This window comes from Petaurus breviceps, unplaced genomic scaffold, assembly GCF_028583685.1.
Source record: "Petaurus breviceps papuanus isolate PSGF00001 unplaced genomic scaffold, PetGlider_PUasm1.0 90775, whole genome shotgun sequence".
Classification (NCBI taxonomy): domain Eukaryota; kingdom Metazoa; phylum Chordata; class Mammalia; order Diprotodontia; family Petauridae; genus Petaurus; species Petaurus breviceps.
The window spans coordinates 1966582-1990311 of record NW_027187342.1 but is presented as its reverse complement, the minus strand read 5'-3'; the positions used below and the strand labels follow the sequence as shown (position 1 = coordinate 1990311).

Here is a 23730-nt window from a genome sequence, read left to right as displayed (position 1 = left end):
GAAAACCTGCTTCAAAGACACAGAATTTCCTTGAGGTAGGTGCTTTCTTCATTAGAAATGACAACTTTATAATTCAAACCTACACCTCTTTCCAGGAGCACTAGAGCCCTTATTTAGAGGTGAAACAAGGGCCCTGGGAAGTAAAATAAGGCTCCAGCTGTGCTGATCTTATCCTTACCACTCTGCACAGAGGAGGCACCTAATAAATGCTTACTGAATGTCTGTGGAATTCTGACAACATGCTCACCTCCAGATCAAATCAGCCCCACAATTAATAGTATGACAGGCCCTATGGAATTAGAGGTCAGACTACATTAACTTACAAATGCTACTTACGATCATCATTAAAACCATGGGTCCCAAATAGATGATGATAAAGAAAAAGGCAATCATAGCCAAAGTCAGGATACCTCTCACCCACCAGTTTTTCCACCTAGTTCAGAGAAAATGCAGTTAGGTACATTGAAAGAGACCTAAATGTGCATAAGTAGAACCTAGAACCATACATCACTCGCCTTTGGTGGACAACTATGACTAGGGGAAACCAAGCATTTTCTTTATAAGATATCTCCTTCCAAAAAAAATTTTAAAAAAGTTATCTCCTTCCCTCATGCCAGGACCTCAGGTACACCTTCAGAGAAGCTGGGAACAAAGGACCTTCACTCGGGCAAATCAACAATTTGTTCTGAGCATTGAAGGAAACTGAGTTAAGTCTATGGGGGCATCCAGAACCTCTTGCCAATGTTGAACCTCAGACACACTATATGTTCCCAGACTCAAGTTCTGTGACCCAAAGTCCCTGTCTCTAAGTCCCAGGACTTGGCTTTTTTCCCATCATCTTGTTTTGTTTTGTTTTTTGTATCTCTCTCCCTCAGATCTCTCCCAGGAAAGGGAATTTAGATTTCTGCTTCTCCCCTTATCTTACAGGCCATATCTGAACCAATTAAAAAACAACAACAACAACAACATTTGAGGGGTTTATTAATGATAAACATGTGGAAACAGAAGTTTAAAATAACAAAAGGGCAAAGTCACAAAATTACAATAATTCTTAAAAACTTATTAATGACAGATGTTGGTTTTGGTAAAATATAAATGGAAACAAAACTGATCTTTTGGGGCTTCTTTCAACTGATACCCTGCTTAGTTTTTATCCCCCAGAATCAGTGCTGCCCAAAACTTCTCTTTTTAATGACAGAGCCGATACTCTCAGATTTTCCCTGCCCCTTTGACAGTGGAGCCAAAGTTCTAACACTGGTCACCACTCCTTCAATCTTACTAGAGGAAAGAAAAAAGATATTAAGAACTAGCCTACTGGAACACAAGGTCCCCAAGAGAATGACTGTGTATTTCTGCAGTGCCCACCTCCCACCCTCCAAAGAAATAAATTCTGAAGGGCTTACAAGAAGTGAGAAATATTCTATTCCTGTTCCTCATAGTTCAGGCATGAAAGTGATTTTTTTTTTTAAGCAATCGGGGTTAAGTAACTTGCTCAAGGTTACTCAGGCAGTTATTTCTGGGTGTGGTGCTAAGTATCTGAGCCCGGGATTCGATCTCCAGGTCATCCCAACACTGGAGCCGGTGCTCTTACTCGCTGAGCCACCTGGCCGCCCCTAAGCAATTGGGGTTAAGTAACTTGCTCAAGGTTACACGGCCAGGTGTTTCTGGGTGGGTGCTAAGTGTCTGAGCCCGGGATTCAATCTCCAGGTCGTTCTGAGACCGGAGCCGGTACTCTTACTCGCTGTGCTACCTGGCCGCCCCTATGAAAGTGAATTTTAAAACTAGGAAGTATTAAACAAGATAAGTGAGGAGATAGCTAAAAAAAACAACCTTCTAGCAGTTCTCAGTGAGTTCAAGTGACCAGGCCCAAACATGCTATCTACCTCTCTCAGTTACTGAAAAAACAAGAGGCTGTGACTGTTGAGTTGTTGCTAGGATCTTTGAAAAATCTTGGAGAATGAGAAAGGTGATGCAGGAAGAAAAAGAGACACATGTACCAATTTTCAAAAACAAGAAGGCATGTCTTTAAACTATACACTTGAGAACTTGCCTTTAATGCCTGGCAAAATTCCAGAAGAGGTCAGTGAACGGCTGGTTACAAGAACTCAGAAAAGGAAATGTCACGAGCAACAAGAGCCAGCATAGGTTCATTTAAAATAAGTCAAATCAGACAAAGTTCCTTTTCTTTTTTTTGGACAGGGTTACTAGATTGATGAATAAGGGGAAAATCAGACAAACTGCCTGAATTTCAAATTGTCATTTTACAGAATGCTTCACAATAACTTGGAAACAAGATTGAATAAATGTGCAGCAGAGGATAATATAATTAGGAAAACTTGGAATTTATTGACTAATCAAAACAAAAAAATCGTGATCCACTGATCCATATCAGCCTGGATCTCTCTAGTGGTGTGTGGCAAGGTTATAAATTCTATTCATAACTTGATCACCACAGAGATTCTAAATTCAATTATAACAAATTACAGTCCTTATTTGACTCAACTTCGTTTGTACTGAATTTTTCAACTGAAAAGGAGAAACCTTCTATGTATGGGGCTATGGACAAAGAATAGCCAAACATCAAAACATGATCAGGGTATGCTGAAGTGGTGGGAGGATACCCACTTAACTGAGAACAAGGCAGAACAGTTTGCTTACCAGCTCTTTCTCATCTCTATTTTCCCAATAACAACAAATGAATTCAAAACACACACACACACACACACACACACTCCCTACACCCATTCCCACGCCTGTGCCTTTTCTCATACTGTTCATTCTGCCCCTTCCCCATAGCTTCTTCCAAGCCTTAGCCATTTTCTTCACAAATCTCTGCCTAATGATACTGACCAACAATAATCTTTTCCATGATCTTTAGACCAACCATACTATTTATCATTCATTCCACACACTTTGGCAACTGAATGCATACAAACTTAACCCTTGATCACAAACTGTCCAAGATTATTCTTTAATTATTTTCTGTATGATAATCATGACTCTCCAAAAAGATAATCATCAACTTGAACAAATGGACAACTTCATATCTGCATCATTAAATTAGGTAGATATTAAGTGATTCTCAAAAGCTTGATGATCTGAGTCACCTTGAGGACAGTTTTGACAGTGCCCGGTTGAAGACCTCAGGAGTATCATCAGAGGTGGGTACTGGTGCAGGTTCAGCTCGGCTTTCACTGTCTGATGCAGTCTCCCCATCTGTCTTTGTTTCCACCTCAGACTCCTAAACACAGTGAAAATCCAAAATGTTAAAAAAAAAAAAAGACTGTTTACCTAAGTAACTATAATCTAGATAGAGAGATGATAGATAGATAGCAGACAGACAAACAGACAGATAGACAGAAGCCCAGCTCAGTGAATAGCTGTAGACCTTGAACATATCACTTCAACCATGTGGGTTCCCTTCAGATTCCACATCACAAAAATGACAGATCATCTCTCCAACACACTGAGATCTTTTCCAATTCAGTATATTTAATTACACAATTTTAAGCATAGCTGAAGAACACAAATACTAAGGAAGCATAAATGAAAAGGGGCAAGTGACTCTACTTTGTTGGCAAGTCTGCCTGTCTATCACTAGATGCTGATCTGTGTTTACCTTGCCATATGGGGAATTTGGCAGGACTAAAGGCACAGACAATCTCTGTACCTCATATAAAGCAAAGTGAGGGTTGGAAAGGTAAAGCAGATCACTTTATGATCTCATCCCCCTCTTACTATCATACTTATCATAATCCAAGAGGGATCAGAGGAAAACTAAAGTCAAAAGGAAGTCTACTCACAGCAGAGCAAGCCTTCTCTGTTCAGAAGGCATGACAGGCACAAAATGAAGCTGGCAGACAGTTGAGGAGAATGAGAGGAAGAGAGAGGCATCACAAGCTTGAAATGAAGTCTGCCAGCTTCTTAATTCCAGGGCTGAATTCTTATCATGGCTGAGTTACCCCCTGACTTTGGAAGGAATCCAAAGTTCTTCTGAAAAGTTTTTTGAATATTGGCATAGTTTAGGTTCCTCAATGAAATGCAGATGAGACTAGTACAAGGAAGCAAGAGGGACAGATAGCAGGTATGAGAGAGGCTCCTTCAATTGAAAGAAAACATTTTGGTTACTGGCTCCATCTCTACCAATACTATTTTAAGGAAAGCACTTTGCAAACCTTGGAGTACTACAGAAACATGATCTATTATTAGTATTATCACCCAAAATAAAGTGCTACCCTATATCCTATATAGAAAAGTATGACATAGTAGAAAAGGCACTGGATTTAGAATCAAGATACCTGGGTCTGAACCCTCATTCTGACAGTTTAGCTCTGCAAATTTTAGCAATTCCCTTAAACATTCAGTTTCTGCATCTGAGATTTGAGGACAATACTTGTACTAACTACCTTATAGGGTTATTGTGAGGAAGGTGCTTTGTAAACCTTAAAGCACAACTGAAATTGGAATCATTTCATCATTAAAATGCTTAATACAAATAATTCAGAAAATAATGTATTTACTTTGAGCACACAAGGATTATGCTTATAATCCTTATACTTATGCTACCCTCAAGTACATAACTTATGCTACCTCAAGTACAACTTATGCTACCCTCAGTGTTTCAGCTGGGACTGCTTTCACCCCTTCTCCGTTCTACCAGAGCATCTTCCCACAGGGAAGGAGCCAAGAAACCAAATAATTCTTAAGTACTCTATGAGGAAGGTTAGAAGGAAGCCACACTTACCACCCAAGCAGAAAACCTAAAATTCTTTTGCTTCACAATTTGCTGATGGCAAATTAAAAGTTAGTGATAGAGAAGTGAGTTAACATTGGATAGACTTATTGGGTGGAAAAGGGCAATGAGAGATGCTGAAACAAGAATCCTATAAATGTAATCCAAAGGGCTTTAATGTGAAAAGGAAATGCAGAGGGCACAAATAACCTATGCAGCCCCTCTAAGATAGAGAAACATGTAGATGTAGAAAGATGTAGAAAGAGAAGGAAGAGATACCCAGAAGTTAATAAGAGACAGTATCACAGAAAGGAACCATTAATAAAACCCATGGCCACAGAAAATTTATAGATAATAAACAAAATGAACTCTTCTTAAACTGTGGGTCTTGACCCCATATGGGATACTAGGAATATTTAATAAGTGCTTGTAATGGGAATGTAAATTTAAAGATCTTCCCTGCCACTAGGCTAAAGTGCACCTGGAGCCTGGGGTGGGAGGCTTGTTTTTCAGTAGATACTTCTTGATTGGCCAGTGGGTCAATAAGGTTGTTACATTCTCTGAGCCAGGAGAAGGCTATATAAGCCCTGATGTGTAGCTTTGTTCTGGGGCTCACTTTGAGAAGTGTTCTGTGATTTGATATGGATTCTGGGAAGCCGTTGTCCTGAACCCCCCGCTTTGAAAAAACCCAGATGTTGAAACCCAGATGTTGACTGGGTATGGATGTAATGGTTGGACAGTTTGAAATCTGTCTACTAGATCTGTTTCTGTCTTGATAATTCTGTCTGTGTACTTTGAAGTTCGGGGTGCTGACCTTTTCCCCTGAACAAGGTAAACGATACATATCTGACTGATTAAAGTAAGCTTGTTAACCCATTTTGAGTTGCTTTCCTTTATCAAAGCAGATCAAAGAACCTGTATGGGCAGCCACCCTGAGGACGCTTGGGGTGCTTGCTGCAGGACATTTGGGGGTCCAGGCCACACACCAGTGGGCACAAGATCGAGGTATTAGTATCTCTCATTCACTGTTAAAACAGATAGCAGAAGAATGTCATATATGATGTCACTTGGAAAAGGAGCGAACTGTTCCTCAGGTAGTAACTGGAGAGATAGCAAGAGGAAAAGTCCCAGCCCAAATCTGGCAAATAGATTATATTGGTCCACTACCACTGGATAAAGGATGCAGATTTATATGTACTTGTGTTGACACCTATTCAGGTGTACTAGTAGCTTGTCCTTATAAGAATGCAACCCAGAAAAACACTTGTAAAACTCTAGATCTCATAAGTCTATATTATGGAACCCCAATGCAGATTCAAAGTGACAATGGGTCACATTTCAAAGGCAATGAAATGAAGAAGTATTGTATACTAAACAATACAGAATGGATATATCATATTCCATCCATATCCAGAAGCATCTGGGTTAATTGAAAGAATGAATGGATTACTGAAAGAACAGTTGAGGAAGTTAAGTTCCAATAATTCATATCAACATTGGAAGGATAATTTGTTCGTAATTTGAATAGTAGACCATTGGGAGGAAGTACACCTCTAGCTAGAATGATGACCCCCAATCTGCAAATTAGAAAACAACAAACACATAAGATCCCAAATATTGAGTATTGGACCAGATGTCCCAGCACCATACCCAGGACCACCTGGTTCGGTGGGGTATGATTTACATTGTTTAGACGACTTTTGGTTGGACAGAAAAGAAATAAGAAAAATCTCCACTGGGATATGCATAAGAATCCCTAAAAATCACTTTGGACAGATTTTACCCAAATCAGGATTAGCAGCTCAAGGAATACATGTATTGGCTGGAGTAATAGATTCTAATTATCAAGGAGAAATTGTTGTAACATTCCAGAATTTAGGTGAAGGGCCCATACAGATTCACAAAAATAATAGGATAGTTCAAGTCATTATCATTCCTTGTAAAACAATACCACTTGTAAAAACTGACCCTCCTTCCAAAATAACTGTCACAGGAACTGAAGGATTTGGTTCTACTGATAGAATAAAATCAGGAGCTAAAGTATGGGTAAAATGGAAGCCAGATGATGTTCCAAAGGCTGCAGAGATTATAGCACATAGGAGGGATAACACTGTAACTATTGTTTATTCTGGAGAAGATGATTACAAAATTGTACCCTTAAGTCATTTATTCTACCGTGAGTGAGGCTACAATAGTCTGGTTATTGTCTCTTTGCTTCTTCTTGATTTTTTGTCCACCTTGTTTGCTAGATTTGTTTCCGCAGGCTTGGTACCCTCCACCTGTAGATCCCTGATAGCTTAAGCTGGATGTCACCCCCTGTCTGTAACTGTGATGTGTCACCCTTGGACCTGGCATCAAGCATATTAAGAACTGACCTCTCAAATGGGACCCCTAAGGACAGGGACAGCTCTACATCCGATTTCAGCAGCAAGTAGCCATGAAAGAAGAGACCTTCACCCCTTACCACAAGATTTTGGGGCCCCATTTGTTCGGGGTGGGGGGAATGATGGGGAGCTTGTGCTCAAGCCCCACCCTAAAATATGGTTTTCTGTGTTTATTGTGTGCTATTCTTGTTATATTGTTGTGAAATTTTGTTGACACCAGTTATTCCAACTGTATTTTTGCCAAGTAAGGGACATGAAAGATCTTGGGGCCGAATGTAAGGGTTATGGGATTTAAAGATCTTCCATACCCCATTGGACTGGCTGATGTAGCAGAAAGAGGCGGAGCAAGAGGAAGCGGAAGCCAAACTAGAGTTCCTGCAGTGGCTAGTGGTGGCAGCAATGGCGGCAGTAGCAGCAGAGGCAGCGGCTGCGGCTGCGGCAGCGCGAAGCCCTTTTTGAGTCAGCCAGAATTTCTGCTAAGGACTCCTGCTGAGGACTGCCAGGTGCCGGAGCTGCTGGGAGCGTGCTTCCTGGACGTTGGGTGGCTGCTGTGAGTGGGGAGAGGAGGACCTTTGCCTGAGGTAGCCTTTTCTGTTTTAAAGGCTTGAGAATGTGGGTGCTTTCTACTTTATCTATCTGTGCCAATTTCATAACTACTCTGATGGCTTTCACTTTCTGGTTTTGGACTCAATCTTTTGGTATTTTAATAAATTTTCTAGCTTATTCCCCCATATGGCAAGCATGATGTATTTTGTGATGGATAATTATATCAGCATATCTGTAATTTCCATAGGCATTGTGAATATGGCATTGCTGATACAGTGCTGAAAGGGTCACAAGCAGAAGTTGTTTAATAGGCTCTGAGAGGGCCTAACACAAGGAAGCAAATTTGATTTTATAGATACCACACTGAGACTTAGCAACATGACTAGAATATGACTCTAGACTGATACACTTTATTCAAAAGAAACAGGATAACTTTTTTGCTCATTTTAAAGAGGGATATAGAAGTCATTCTGAAAAACAATCTGGAATAATATAAGAAAAGTTACTGAACTTTTCATCTACTTTGACTTCACAACTCCAAGGAAGTCAAAAGAAAATAGGAAAGTTCCATATACATTAAAATATTCATAGCAGTCTCTGTAGTAGCAAAAAAACTAGAAGCAAAGGTGCCCATCCATTGGGGAATGGCTAAACAAATTACAGTTAATGAATTCGATGGGATACTATTGTGCCATAAAAAATGATGAAGGGGCAGGTTTCAGGGAAACCTACAAAGATTTATATGAATTGATGAAAAGTGAGTGAGCAGAACAAAGAGAACAATTTATACAAAAACAACACTGTGAAAACAAACAACATAGAAAGCTGTGAGAATTTTCTTTTAAATTTTATTTTCCCCATTTATATTCTCTGTTCCTTCCTCTCCACCCCATCCCCCTCATTGAGAAGGCAATCATTTCAATATAGGTTATGCATGTGCAATCATGCAAAACAAATTTCTATATTAGTCATGTAGTGAAAGAAAACATACACCAAAAAGAAAACTGAAGAAAAATAAAGTAAAAGAAGTTTTGCTTCATTCTGTATTCAGACACCACCAGTTTTTTCTCTAGGGATATATGGCATTTTTCATCATAAGTCCTTCAGAGTTGTCTTGGATCACTGCATTGCTGAGAACATCCAAGTCATTCACAGTTGATCTTCACAAAATATTGTTGTTATTTTGTACACAGAGCATTCCATTTTACATCAGCTCATGTAAGTTTTTCAAGGTTTATCTGAGAGCAACCTGCTCATCACTGCTTGTAGCACAATAGTATTCCATCATAATCACATACCACAATTTGTTCAGCCATTCCCCAACTTATGGGCATCCCCTCAATTTCTAATTCTTTACCACCAGAAAAGAGCTGCTATAAATATTTTTGTACATTAGGTCCCCCCTTTTTTTTTTTAAATATCTTTGGGATACATAACTAGAAGTGATATTGGTGGGTCAAAGGGCATACATTTTATAGCACCTTGGACAGTTCCAAATTCCTCTACAGAATCATTGAATCAGTTCATATCTCCACCAACAGTGCATTAATGTCTCATTTTTCCCCCATCCCCTCCAACATTTGTCATTTTCCTTTTCTATCCTATTAGCCAATCTAATAGGTATGAGGCAGTACCTCAGAACTGTTTTAATTTGCATTTCTCCAAACAACAGAGTTAGAGCATGTTTTTTCATATGGCTATAGACAACTTTGATTACTTTACCTTAAAACTGTTCATATCTTTTAATTATTTATCAGTTGGGGAATGGCTCTTATTTTTTGACTCAGTTGTCCACATGTTTGAGAAATGAGGCCTTTATCAGAGATACACGCTTTAAATTTTTTTTTGTTACAATTGCTAAATGGACTTCCCTCCAATGTATTTTTCCCTCATGTATTCTATTCTCTCTCTCTCTCCTTTCACCCTGTCCCTCCTCAAAAATGTTTTTCTTCCGACTACCTCCTCCCCTAATCTGCCCTTCCTTCTATCACCCCCCCCCCCCAGCCTTTCTTATCCCTTTCCCCTCCTACTTTCCTGTAGGGTAAGATAGATCCCATACCCAAATGAGGATGTATGTTATTCCCTCTTCGAGCCAATTCTAATGTGAGTAAGTTTGACTAACTCTCTCTTATCTTCCCCATCTTTCCTCTCCACTATAAAAGCTTTTTTTTTTGCTTCTTTTATGTGAGATAATTTACTCCATTCTATCCCCTCCTTTTCCCTTTCTTCTAGTACATTCCTCTCTCACCCTTTAATTTTATTTTTTTTTAGATATCATGCCTTCATATTCAATTTACATCCACATCCTCTATCTCACTTCTGTGTCCTTCTAACTGCCCTAATAATGAGAAAGTTGAGGAGTTACAAGTTTCATCTTCTCATGTAGGAATGTAAACAGTTTAACCTTATTAAGTCCATTATGATTTCCCTTTCCTATTAACCTTTTTATACTTCTCTTGAGTCTTGTATTTGAAAGTCAAAATGTTTATTCAGCTCTGGTCTTTTCATCAAGAATTCTTGAAAGTTCTCTGTTTCACTGAATGTCCAATTTTTCCCCTGAAAAATTATACTCAGTTTTGCTGGGTGGGCGATTCTTGGTTGTAATTGTAGCTCCTTTGCTCTCCAGAACATCATATTCGGAGCCTTCCAATTCTTTAAATTAGAAGCTGCTAAACCTTGTGTCATCCTGAGTATGGCTCCACCATACTTGAATTGTTTCTTTCCGGCTGCTTGCAATATTGTATCTGTGGTTTCTTTCAATTTCTATTTTACCATCTGGTTCTAAACTATCACATCAGTTTCCCTTAATTTCTTGAAAGATGATGTCTAACCTCTTTTTTTTTTTATCATGACTTTCAGGAAGTTCAATAATTTATTTTTCTGGTCAGTTGTTTTTCCAATGAGATATTTCACGTTGTCTCCTATTTTTTCATTCTTCTGGTTTCATTTTATTGTTTTTTGATTTCTCATAATGTCATTAGCTTCTATTTGCTCAATTAAAATGTTTAAGGAATTACTTTCTTCAGTAAGCTTTTGGACCTCCTCTTCCATTTGACCAATTCTGCTCCTGAAGGCATTCTCCTTACTGATTTATTATAGCTCTTTTACCATTTGGCCTCATCTGTTTTTTACAGTGTTATTTTCTTCAGTACTTTTTTTTGTCTCCTTTATCAAGCTGCTGAATCATTTTTCATTATTTTCTTGCATCACTCTCATTTTTCTTCCCAATTTTTCCTCTACTTCCCTTATTAAACTTAATGGGTAGAAAGTTCAATGTTGAAATGAATGACCTTAAGGTCAAAATGCTGAACTAGTGGCAGCCAAGTCATAAAGGAGTAATGGACTGGGAGAAAAGGGAAAGAGCAAGACCACAAAATGGAAGAGCAGAATATTATGGTTGGAGAGTAGAGCTTGGAGTTTTCCATTTAGATAACAGTAAAATCTAAGGTGTGGCCATTCTGGTGAGGAGCTAAGTAGACATGAAAGTGGAGGCCAGTATAAGGCTATTAATCAATGCAAATACTAATGTCAATAAAGATGAGAGTAAGATATGGGAAAGGTGGGAAGATTATAAACTAGAAACTGAAGTCAATGAAGGGGAAGAATCTTAGCTATCAGTGCATAAAAAAGTGGGGTGGCATGGAATTTAAGACAATAGAACCCACCTAAATGATAATGATGGATGTTAGGAGTGGAGGGAAGGAGACACCAGAAGGAAAGGGTAACCAATCCTGAACTAAGATGCAAAGGATGTGAACCTAAGGGCCAAGCCAAATTTCCATTAACTCTCTGAGGCAGAAGGTGTCTAAGAGAAACTGGGAACTCAAGGGAAATTTGTTTATAACAAAACAGGGCACTACCAATAAGGTGAAAAAAGCTAGTTGCTTACAGAAGAGGATAAGAATCACAAAATCTGGCATTAATTAATAATAATGGAGGTGGTATGGAGTAGCTTTAAAGTCAGGAAAACCTGGGCTCCAGTGCTGCCTCAGATAGATAAGGGCTCTGTGACCCTAGGCAAGATACTTCACCTCTCACTGTTCTAGGTAATGCTAGAGTATAAAGAAAAGCAGATGGTAAAAGTAGTTTCCTCACCTGAGAGAGTCTCTACAGTAATGAAATCATAAGTCTAGTGTCTTATCCTTAATAACAGTTACAAGATAAGTACTACTGTTCTCAACATTTTGCAAATGAAGAAATTGATATATACTTTAAATGGCTTCCCCAGGGCCAAACAGCTATTAAGTGTCTAAGATGCAAAGCTAGGTCTTCCAAACTCCAATCCAGCACATTTTCCTCTATGCAGTGCTACATCTTAATAATAACTAATTTTTATAGAGTGCTTTACATACAGTACTTTGAATTTTTTAGTAATCTTTTGACATAGAGATAGATATTGTTCTAGGTCTAGTATAGGAGACAAGTACACAATGCTAATAAAAATCAAAGGAAATTAAGCTTCTAATCATGCAATAATATCACAATAAATAAAATCACAATAATAATTCCCATTTCCACAGTATAAGGTCCTAGTACAACAGTATAACGAAGAAGGAATCAGATTTGAAGTTAGATCTGGGTTCATGTTCCACCTTGCCAAGTCACTTCTATATGGGTTTCAGTTTCTTCATCTGTACAACAGTGCTATCTGATCCCTGAGATTCCTTCCCTTCCAACTCAATAAAATTATGTTTCTATGTGTGCCCCTGGGCAAGTATGCTAATATCTCTGAGTCTCATTTTTCTCACCTTTAAAAGGAAGTAGAGTACAGTTGACCTAGACAATCTCTAAGGTCACTTCCAGATATAAAGCTATGATCTTACAACCTCTATTTTGCAGCTGATGGAACTGAGGCTCATAGAGATCAGTGATTGGCCTAGGGTCATACAAGTGGCAATCAGGATTTGAACCCACGTCTTTCCTAACTCTGAGTCCAGTGCTAGGTCCACATTATACCATGGATTACATGCACATTCATATTGTTTAGCAATTACTTCATGTGTCTCTCTGGTCTCCAAAACAAGACTTCAAGTTCCCAGAATCAACCCATTTGTTAGAATTCTTCCCTACCCACTATAATGCTTAGAACAGCAGGAACTCAAGAAATATTTGATAAATTGAATGGACACAGATAACAATGAGGATTGAGGAATAGTAGGTCAAATAACTTATGCTAGATTACACAGCAAAGACTGTAACAGGAGAATGTATTGTTTGGTGCATTAACTAGGCCGCAAGTAAACCCTTTGTCACTGAAAACATTGCCTCAGCTCCAGAGTCCTGCTGTTTGGCGTTTGCTTTTCCCCAGCGTGACAGATAACTAGCAGATACAAATATATCATGACCCTGGGAAGTAAACAGATGATGATTCCCAGTCCCCTAACCTCAACATAATCATCAGCACTATGCACAAAAATTAAAAGAAGAAGCTATTTTGCCCCAGTGTCCCCTGTAAATTTTGAGTCAAGCATAGAAGCTCAAGAGCTCACTGCACCCAATATGATTTGCATTTCAGCAGGATTTGGAATAAGACAAAGCTATAGCTCCTGCCCAGGCAGCCCTTGCAAAAGGAAAGAGGGACTAGGCTGGTGAAGGTGTTTTGAGACATAGTGGGCTAGAAGAGGGCTCCTCTGCAAACTTTTGCTTGGAAACCCAATTTGTATGCACACCAGTAAAGAAACTTTTCACTTTGCAAACTTATTTTAACCACCCCTGGAAGTCAGAAAAAGAACAACAGGGCCTCAGTTGTTCCCGGAAAAGGGAGAATAATTCTTTCACATATTTGCCTTTCACATTTCTATATTGCAATGGGCATAGTCTTGGCCAGTAACATCCTATGGAAAAGAACACGAGCTGGGAGTCAGGAAACCTCAATCCTAGTCCTGGCCCTGCCCCTACCTAGCTAATTTACCTTACTCAGCCTTGACTTCTCTGCATCTATGAAACTTGCAGATCCAGCTTAATGTCACTGGACCTCTCTATTTCTGCATATCTGAAAGAGGGATGGTAATGTCTTTCCTTACACATAATCAGTGGATAGTTAGACAAGTGCTTTGAAGGCAAAACCAAAACAAAGCACAAAAACTAGGATCTGGGAGGAATTTTAGGACTCAGCTAGTCTAACTCATACTTGAACTGGAATTCCCCTCTATAAAACCCTGCAAAAACTAGTCATCCAGCCTCTTCTTGAAGATTTCAAGTGGTGGGGTACCTTCTACCATCAAAGCAGGCCATTCCACTTCTGAAGAGTTCTAATTGCTGGGAAGTTTTTCTTTACATTGAGCTGACAACAACTTCTCTTTAACTTACTAGCTGTGTGACCCTGGGCAAATCGGACAACGTCTCTGATCTGATGTCTTCACCCTACAAAATGAAGAAAATTATAATAATTAGAGCAGATAATCAGTCTATGACCTAATTACTTTCACATCCATTATTGCAACTGATCTTCAAAACCCTGGGAAGAAAGAAGGAAAAATATTAAACCCACTTTACAGGATAAGGCAACTAGCTCAGGGACCTTAGCTGCTTTGCCCTGTATCACACAACAAGTGGGAAAACTAAAACTTCCCCTTCTTGCTCCTAGCTCTCCTCTCTGAGGCCAAGAAAAAGAAGTTTCATTCCTCTTCCACATGACAGTCCTTCCAACACCTGAAGAAAACTATGCCATTCCCTGTAACTCTCTTCCTCTCCAGATTAAACATTCCTGGTACCTCTAACTGCTCCACACAGGGCACAGCTTCTACTCTCCCCCCATCCCTGGCTGCCTTCCTCTGAACAGGCTCCAACTTGTTGGGGTCTTTCTATGCTGTGGAAGACAATTTTAGCACATCTGACAGGGATTGGGGGAATTAGCTACACTTTGAAGCTCAGTGAGAAAACAGAAGGATACAGCATCAAAATATGATTATTTACTTAAAGGCTATCTTGAGATGTGTAGTGTCCAGGACTCAGGAAGCATTCATTCTACTGTACTGTGATCTTTCAGGCAACATCTAGAATACTATGTTCAACTGAGTACCCCATTTTTAGGAAGAACATTGGTAATCTAGAGAGACAACTGAGTAAGGTTAGGGCCTTAAATTCATGCCATATGAGAGTAAGTTGAAGAAACTAGCCATGTTTGGAACGTCTAAGAAAAAAAGACTTATAGATGGAAAGGGAAAAGACATCATATAGAGGTCTCCAACTATTTAAAGGATTATCACTTGGAAAAGTATTAGATTTAGTCTGGTTGGCCCAAGAGGGTGGAACTAGCAACAGGAAGTTACAAAAATATACATTTGGGTTCTCTGTAACAATAAACTTCCTAAGGATTAGAGCTGTCTAAATGTAGAATGTGCTGCCCCCGTAAATGTGTTCCCCCTCAGGGGAAAATCTTCTAGCTAGTTGGCCAGTAGAAGAGCAAGGGACATTGAAGAAAGAATTCTTATCCGGATATGAGTTGTGCTATGTGGTTTCCAAGAGTCTTTCCAAATCTTGACATTTTGTGAAGTCGAGTGGTAAATGCTGAGTAAAGTGAACTGAAGCAGAACAATTTAAACAATAATAATTTTTTTTCTGAAAAAGTGAAAGGGTTTGGGATTGTTTCTAGGGTCCCTTCCAGCTCCAAATTTATGATCCTATGCAGATTCACATTGAAATGATACTTGTAGTCATAAGAATGGATGGTTGTTTAGAGGGTAAGTATGGAAGAAGACCATCAAGCTTAAGGGTCAACAAGGGAAATGAAAAAGCCCAAGCAGTCAGAAGTGTTATTATTTCTTCATTAGAATACAGTATACTAAAAAAGCTGGAAAGGTCACATAATTTCTGCCTTGTGAACGATGACTAAATATTGACTCATTATTCTCAAAGGTATGACTTGGGACCACACAATTTATATACAGCACAGAAAGCAGACTCTTCTATGTGGTGAAATACATATTCTATTCTATCTGAAAAAAAAAAGTTGAACTGGTCTTCTGCGAGTTTCAGGAAATAATCTTTTTTTAAACCTACATAGCTAGTAACTGTCAGTAATATCTGGTAACTATGCCAAACAATTCAATAGATGTCTAAATCTCACAGAATTTTGGAGGCAAAGAAGCAAATATTGCACTTTGTCAGTCTGGCATAAGTTGGGTTCATCATAGCAAAATTTCTCAATACTCCAGCAAAGAGGTTATATCAAAATACTGCTGAGCTGGGTAAGTTCCTTCATCTTTTCCTTATCCTTGGAGTAATAATAAAAGCAGCTGACATTTAGAATATCACCTAATCAACAAGCATTATTAAGTACCTATGGTATGCTAGGTGATGGGGATACAAAGACTAAAATGAAATAATTCCTACCATCAAGTAGTTTACATAGCACTTTTTATGGTTTACAAAACAACATTTGATTCTCATAACCCTATGAGGCAGATAGTATTAATATTAGGGTTTCTATTTTACAAATAAAGAAACTGAGGCCCAGAAAGGGTAAGTCTCAGAATTGAGAGTTGAGTCCAGGTCTTCTGGTACCAACTTCAATGCTCTTTTTCCACTAGGGCATTCTGCCTCTCAAAGTGAGGCTTCCTTACAGTGGCATCCTTGTTCCCTCACCAGAAATTGTAGAAGCTGCAGAGAGAGAAAGATGAACTAGCACAGTTATTTTTAACTTCCCATCCTGTTGTCAAAGAAACTCACTCATGCTGTTTCCAAAAGAGAACGAAAGGCCAGGGAGTAACAATGCAGGATTAAAGGTCATACCATACTTCTGGACGGCTGCCAGATGATTCAGTATTTACTCAGGATTCTCTCCTTGTGCCTTGGGAGAATCTAGTTGCCTTCTTCTAAACTTCAAAAATTCATACTGTTCAGTGTAAACCCTGGCTACTATACTTCCATCACCAATATTTTCCTGCCTCAACTGTAAGCAAATGCCTCTTCCCTTTTTCCTTCTTCCTCCAGGTTAGGAAGGGGTTGAGAGCAAGGGGATGATTTCTGATAGAAAAGATGTGACAAAACCACAGTACCCAGAACAAGAATGCTGTTCTCTACTCTTGTAAGACAATATCTGGAATATTTTGTCCATGACTGATCAACTTATTTTAGAAAGGACACTAATAATTTGGAGCACATCCTGCCAGGTATGAGGGTGGGATAATGAGGGGACTCGAATGATGTTATAGAAAAATCAGTTAAAATAAATAACTAGGATTGTTTGCCTTTGAGAAAATAAGGGGAAGTAGGGAAAAGATTGTAACTATTTTCAAATATCTGAAGAGTTATCATGAGCAAAAGGCAAAATATTTCTTTTGCTTGGTCCCAAAGGACAGAACTAGGAGCAACTGGGAGGTTACAGGAAGGAAAGCTGCCTTTCCATACAAAGGATGACTATCAAACAACAAGAGCTATTTAAATGGAATGGGCTGCTTCAGGAGATAAGCAGAAGCATAAAGATCATCTTCTAGGGGCTATTATAACAGTATTTCCAGCTCAAGACTACATGCTAGATAGATTGGGTTAGATGTCCTCTGAGATTCTTTCTAATACTAAGATTCTATGGGTCTAACAATCATGGCACCTAACCTTCCTCATGAGGAAACTGAAGACCAAAGCAAGTAACTAAGCACAGCAAAGACTAAAATACACCTCTTGCCTCCCAGTCTGCTATTTCTTCACTATATCATGCTGTCATCAACAGGAACAGTAGTTACACAACAAGAGTCCACAGAATAAAAACCTTTCGAGCAAGGCATGAAAACAGGTCTTTAGTACTTTACAGTTCTGTTGAGCACACTACTCATTGGACAAAACTTGAGTTACCTTGACCCAAAGGCAAGGAATATTATATACACTATCAGTAAAGTTGAAGTATGATTGGTTTTGCTGAACTATTTTTTGTTCCTCTTTAATTTTAATTCTTTATTATAAGGAATGACTCACTTGGTAAGGAAAGTAGAGGTATATATTTAGAAATGAGTAAATATGAATATAAAAGATAGCCATTTTCAAAAAATTTTAACTACTGATACGTAATTCATATGTGCTTTTTTTGTACCTCTTTCCATTCCCATTCCTTACAATTTATCAAGGGGTTGCGTTTTAGAAGTTTTTATTTTAGTTGTTTGAAATCTGGAACACGTTTCTCATAGGAATAATGTCACTATACATAGTGATAGGGTCTCCAAGTCAACCCATAAAAGACTAGTTCTATTCTACATAATTTTGCTCTGACCAATATTATTTTAAAACAATTTCATTAATACAATATAGTGAAAGGTCACCAAATATGGGACTGATACTGCTCAGAGAATGATGAACAACACTAACAGTTTCACCCAGAGAGGTCTTACTAAAGGTCTATCAAACCAAGATCCATACAAAGGGGAAAAAATCAGTACTGAAGAAAAGAAGAATGTTGTGAGGAAAAGTGAGCAGAGAATTTTCTAACAAGTGATTACAAGATTATAAATTAAGAGCTGAAAAGGACTCAATCATTGAGGCCGAATTCCTCATTTTATAGATCTCTGAAGAATCTCTAAACAACTGGGGCCAGATATGGTAAGATCAATTATACAAAGGCTAGGTATTGAACAGTACACAGATGGTCATTTCCAGCTACAGATGGGAATTCTGTGATTAACACCTTACGGATATTCTGATGCCCAGGCATGACTCCTGTCCATCTGTGCCTCTGCGGATCCCCTACAGATGTGCCAGTGGGAAGGCTCAGCTACACAAACCATTGTGAAATTCCACTGTAATGTCATGTTGACAACTGCTCATTTATAACATTCCTATGAAACTAACTCATGCTAAATAAAATCAGGTTACTCGACGTCAAATTTTCACAGAACCAATTCCCAATGCTGAGGAGAAGGCAACCATACTCTCCTATAATCATACACAACAGTTTATTATACAGGAATACATAGTCAACATTCCAAAATAGATCCCTAATCCCAAACACTCCCTCATTTCCTATTAGCCAGCCTACAAGAAGAGGGCTTCATCCAGCTCTAAGACACTGATGATGGTTCCTGTGGACTGAATTAGAGTTGAGGGGTATGAAGATGAAAGGTAAGTGTGGAGCCAGGACAACAGAGATCCGAGGGCAGGAGGAATCCAGGAAATATCACAAGATTGACCTGCCTCTTTCCCTTTCCCTCTTTTAACACCTGTTATTTCCAACCAGAGTTTCTCTCTTTCTTGGTCCTACAGAACAGAAAACAGTCTCAGTTTCTTACCTATCTTCCTATCTCCAACATTAGTAACCCTACTAAGAGGTGTTCTAAGGGTTTGGAGTTTGTTGTTGCTGTTTAATGATGCCAATAATATGACATATACAGAAGGTGTTTTGCTAAGATCATTTTTTTCTTTCACCTCCTCCCACAGAAGACCCCCTAATGCCTCAGTGAATGCCTTGTGCCCTGAAAGGTATATATAAATCCAGCTAACAATCAAGAAATCAAATCAAAGGCTCTAGAAAACAAGAAGCAGTATTGCCTTGATCACCCATTTAAGAGCAGCTGGGAAGTTGCGTGGGGAATTTATAGCAATAAGGAGATAGGAGAGGATTTCTAAGCTTTTGCAATTGGAAAAGAAGGGTTGTGTTCTGGTTCTTGAAGAAAGAGATGGTTTTGTTTTTATCTTTGTACCATCAGCACTTGTAGTAGTATAGTAATTTGCACACAGTAGAGAATAAATGTGTGTTGAATAGAACTGCTGTTCCTAGTTGGCCATTCATGTAAAAGGTTACACAAATCACCTAAATTCAAGGCTTTGTAGATAGGAAGAAAGCATTCCCATTCCCCACTCTGTGGTCCAGGAACATAAAATATGCATTAGTACATCTGGACAGAACATTAAATTGAGAATCAGAGGATACAGAGTCAAAATCTACCTCTGCAAAACAAGAATTAGAAAGCATTATAAAATGCAAAATGGATAATTTTGATTACAGAATTTGTACAGAAAAGCTTCTGTTCAAACAAAGTCAATGTAACCAAGATTAAGAGGGAAGTGGGAAATTGGGAAAGAATTTTTACAAGCTAAGTCTCTGATAAAGGACTCATTTCCAAAATATACAGAGAATTGAGTCAAATCTATAAGAATACAAGTCATTCCCCAAATGATAAATGGTCAAAGGATATGAACAACCAGTTTTCAGAGGAAGAAATTAAAGATATCTATAAGCATATGAAGAAATGCTCTAAATCACTATTGATTAGAGAAATGCAAATCAAAACAACTCTGAGGTACCACATCTCACCAGTCAGACTGGCTAAGATGACAAAACAGGAAAATGACAAATGCTGGAGAGGATGTGGGCAAATTGGAACACTAATGCATTGCTGGTGGAGTTGTGAACTGATCCAGCCTTTCTGGAGAGAAATCTGGAATTATGCCCAAAGGGCTATAAATACTTTCATATCCTTTGACCCAGCAATACCACTCCTAGGGTTATATCCCAAAGACAAAATAGAAGTGGGAGGAAGACCCATATGTACAAAAAGTGTTTATAGCAGCTCTTTTTGTGGTGGCAAAGAATTGGAAACTAAGGGGGTGCCCATCAATTGGAGAATGGCTGAACAAGTTGTGGTATATACATGTAATGGAATACTATTGTGCTATAAGAAACGAGGAGCAGATGGACTTCATATTTACCTGGAGAGGCTTATACGAACTGATGCTGAGTGAGAAGAATAGAGCCAAGAGAAATTTGTGCACAATTACAGACACAACATATGTGTGATGACCAACTTTGATAGACTGGACTCTTCTCAGCAATGCAGGGTTATAAGTCAATCCCAAAAGTCTCATGATGGAGAGAGATGTCTACATCCAGAGAAAGAACTAGAAAGAACTAAGTTTGAATCCAGATTGAAGCAAACTACCGGATCTTTTTCTTGTTTGGTTTTGTTTCCTCAGTCCAATTTTTCATTCCATCTGTTACGTTTTCTCTTTATAACCTGACTAATGTGTAATATGAAAGTATTTGCAGATCCTATACTTGATCGTATACCATCATGTGTGGGGGGAGGGAGGGAGAAAAAATTTGAAACTCAAGGAATTGTGGAATTGAATCTTGTAAACTAAAAGTAAACAAACAAATTAATAAAGACCAAAAAAGTTTTTTAAAAAAATCAACCTCTGCAGTTACCAATTCTCCATTTCCACATCTTCAAAACAAGGAGGCAGTAGTGGATAACTGCTAATAATCCTTCCACATCTAAATCTTTTTCTTTAGTTCTGTGCCCTGTCCCTTTCCACTGGCATTAAATTCACAAGTCCAGATAGTTCCCCAGTGTCCTAACACATTTGAGAAATAATTTACCTATAATTACTTAAATGTTATCTAGTTATTATTAATTCAGCTGACTACCATGATGAAAAAATGCATGCATTTCAATAACTTTGCCCTAGCAAATGGCTGAAGATGAATTTATATGAATTTATATTTAATGAGAAACACATGGGGTCTTGCTCCCCATGCTGCACTTCCAGTGAAACAGTAAGTTGTACATAGGCATCAGAAGAGAACAAAGAAACCTGAGTCAGTGTGCCGAAGTGGACAGAGCACCGGATTGAAGTCACAAGACCTCAAATCATGCTTCAAATTATGCTTGCCCATCTGATCCTAGGTAAATCACATAAGTACTCCTGGCCTCAATTTCCTCATGTATAAAATAAAGAAGCTAGATTCTATGACCTCTTCCAATGTAAATCTACAATTCTATGAAATGAGTTTCTTTCTTGCCAATGTTGCCTCAAAAAACAAATGAAAAAAGGGCAGGGGGGAAAACTCCAGAATCTAAATAGGATCCTTAACTCCAGCCTCACTCTCTTATCCACTATTCAATAAAAAGAAATGCACACTAAAAATTCGTTCATTCACCATCTGCAGATACACTGATCATGCTCTGGCACTCTTATAGGTGCTAACTCCCCCCATAACTGAAGATTTACAGGGGACACAAAATGAAAAGGTATAGTTGTTCTATGGTAAATTTTTCTTCTTCAGTACTTAAAGAGATTCATGATTTAATTGTGCAGCTACTTCTTCCAACAATAGAGGTGGATCACAATAAGGTTTATTTCATACCTTGGTACAGGGGTTCTCAACACAAGATCTGCAAACTTTTTTATGTTTTAATAATTATATTTCAATATACTTTCCTTTGTAATTTAAAAACACTTTGAGAAGGGGTCTGTATTGTTAATGTATTTTTACTTAAAGGGAAGATCTTTCCCAGCCATTAATAAGACCACATGACCTGCTTGAGTCACATGGAAGCCTTAGTCACGTGAGTCTGTGGTAGTAGGAGCTTGCCGAACAGGTAGAGCAGGAAGGGTGGAGGAGAGCTGCAAGGAAGTTGGTGAGAGCAGTTAGAGCTGAGGGAGAGAGAGGAAGCAGGTGGGGAGCTGTGAGTGTTTGTGGGAAGGCCCCAGAAGGGGGAAGACCTGGGGTTGGTGGTACCCCCTGCATTGTTATTGTGTATTGATTTCTTTGTTGCTATGATGGATTTGGCTTTCTGGTGTTGGGATTAGGCTTTCTGGTGTTTGAATAGATGACTGGGTTCTATCTTCCATGTGGAGAGTCTGTTATATTTTGCGATTCAGAATTACACCAGCATATTCATAGCTGCTATAGGCACTATGAATCTATGACACATAAAAGGATAAGAAATCTTCCCCACCTCAATAGATAGTTTAATGAATACTTATAAATTCAATTAAACTCATCACCTGGTGGCTAACCTTGTGGTGATGAACTTCTCTGAATTCAAATATACAATCCACCACTAGTCCCCCACACTCAGAGCAGGACTGCCAGAACCTTCTAAATCTCATGTTCTACTAGAATAACTGAGAATTCAGGGTCACCAACATACCAAAGGGCCACACTAAAGGCATGACATGGAGGTAGATTGATGTAAAAAAGAAAGACAACTTGATCCCAAAGAAATCATAAAAAAGGGGAAAGGATCCCCAAGTACAAAAACATTTATAGCATCTCCTTCTGTGGTAACAAAGAATTGGAAATTGAGGGGATGCCAATCAATTGGGGAATGGCTAAACAAGGTGTGGTAAATGAATGAAATGAAATATTATTGTGCTATAAAGAAATGATGAGTAGGTGAATTTCAGAAAAACCTAGACTAATACTGAGTGAAGTGAGCAGAACCAGGAGAACATTGTACACAGTGACAGCAACACTGTGCAACCAACAAGTTTGAAACACTTGGCTCTTCTCAGAAATACAATGATCCAAGACAATTCCAAAAGACTTCTGATGGAAAATGTTATCCACATCCAAAAAAAAAGAATTATGGAATCTGAATGAAAATTGAAGCATACTATTTTCACTTTTTTTGGTTTTTGTTTTTTCCTTCTCACAGTTTTTCCCTTTTGTTTTGATTCTTCTTTCCCAACATGACTAATGTGGAAATATGTTTGACATGATTGTAAGTGTACAACCTATGTCAGATAGCTTGCTGTATCTTTACATGTAAATGGAAAAAATAAAATATTATTAGTAGAAGAAAAAAAAGAAAGAGTACTTGATAAACTTTAATTGGATTCTTAGGACCTGTATTCAAATTCCAGCTAGGTCACTTGTGACCTGTGTGCTGATGGCATTTTTCTCAACCTTTAGAACTCTGTCTCTTATCCATAAAATGAGGAGGTTGAACTAGATGACTGATAAGGCCCTTTCCAGCTCTAAAACTATGAGACAGTTATTCATCTTTGCCATAAAGCTCCATCTTCTTCATTTCCCTCAACTTACAGTGTCACTGGTTCCAGTGAGCTCCCCATTCTTCATCCTTCATGCCTATGTACTTAATATAAGTGGTTTTCCCACTAGATTATTAATTCCTAGAGGAGCTGTCTTAGTAATAACATGTGTTACACATAATAAGTAAGCATTTGTTTACTAACTTGTATGTGATAAAGCCAGTATTTGACAACCTATCTGCTTGAATATAGGCACATGTCTCTCTAGGAATAGCCCCAATACATAAACAGGGAGATCTTTCAGAAATACCAAGGTATTCAAATATATCCTGTGAAGAATTTTCATTAAACATTATGTTT

At 38.5% G+C, this 23730-nt stretch overlaps 1 protein-coding gene across 2 annotated transcripts in view; it reads right to left on the bottom strand.

Annotated features, from left to right (window-relative positions):
• CDS2 (CDP-diacylglycerol synthase 2) overlaps window positions 1-23730 on the bottom strand; it is a 92088-nt gene that overhangs the window by 38650 nt on the left and 29708 nt on the right. The window contains exons 2-4 of one of the 2 annotated variants that reach the window (XM_069068884.1): window positions 13972-14025; window positions 3108-3241; window positions 337-433 (exon numbers count right to left, since the gene is read on the bottom strand). In XM_069068884.1, coding sequence (XP_068924985.1) covers window positions 337-433; window positions 3108-3241; window positions 13972-14025 — 285 coding nt within the window. The remainder of the gene's footprint in view (window positions 1-336; window positions 434-3107; window positions 3242-13971; window positions 14026-23730) is intronic. The other variant, XM_069068885.1, reaches the window with a different exon arrangement.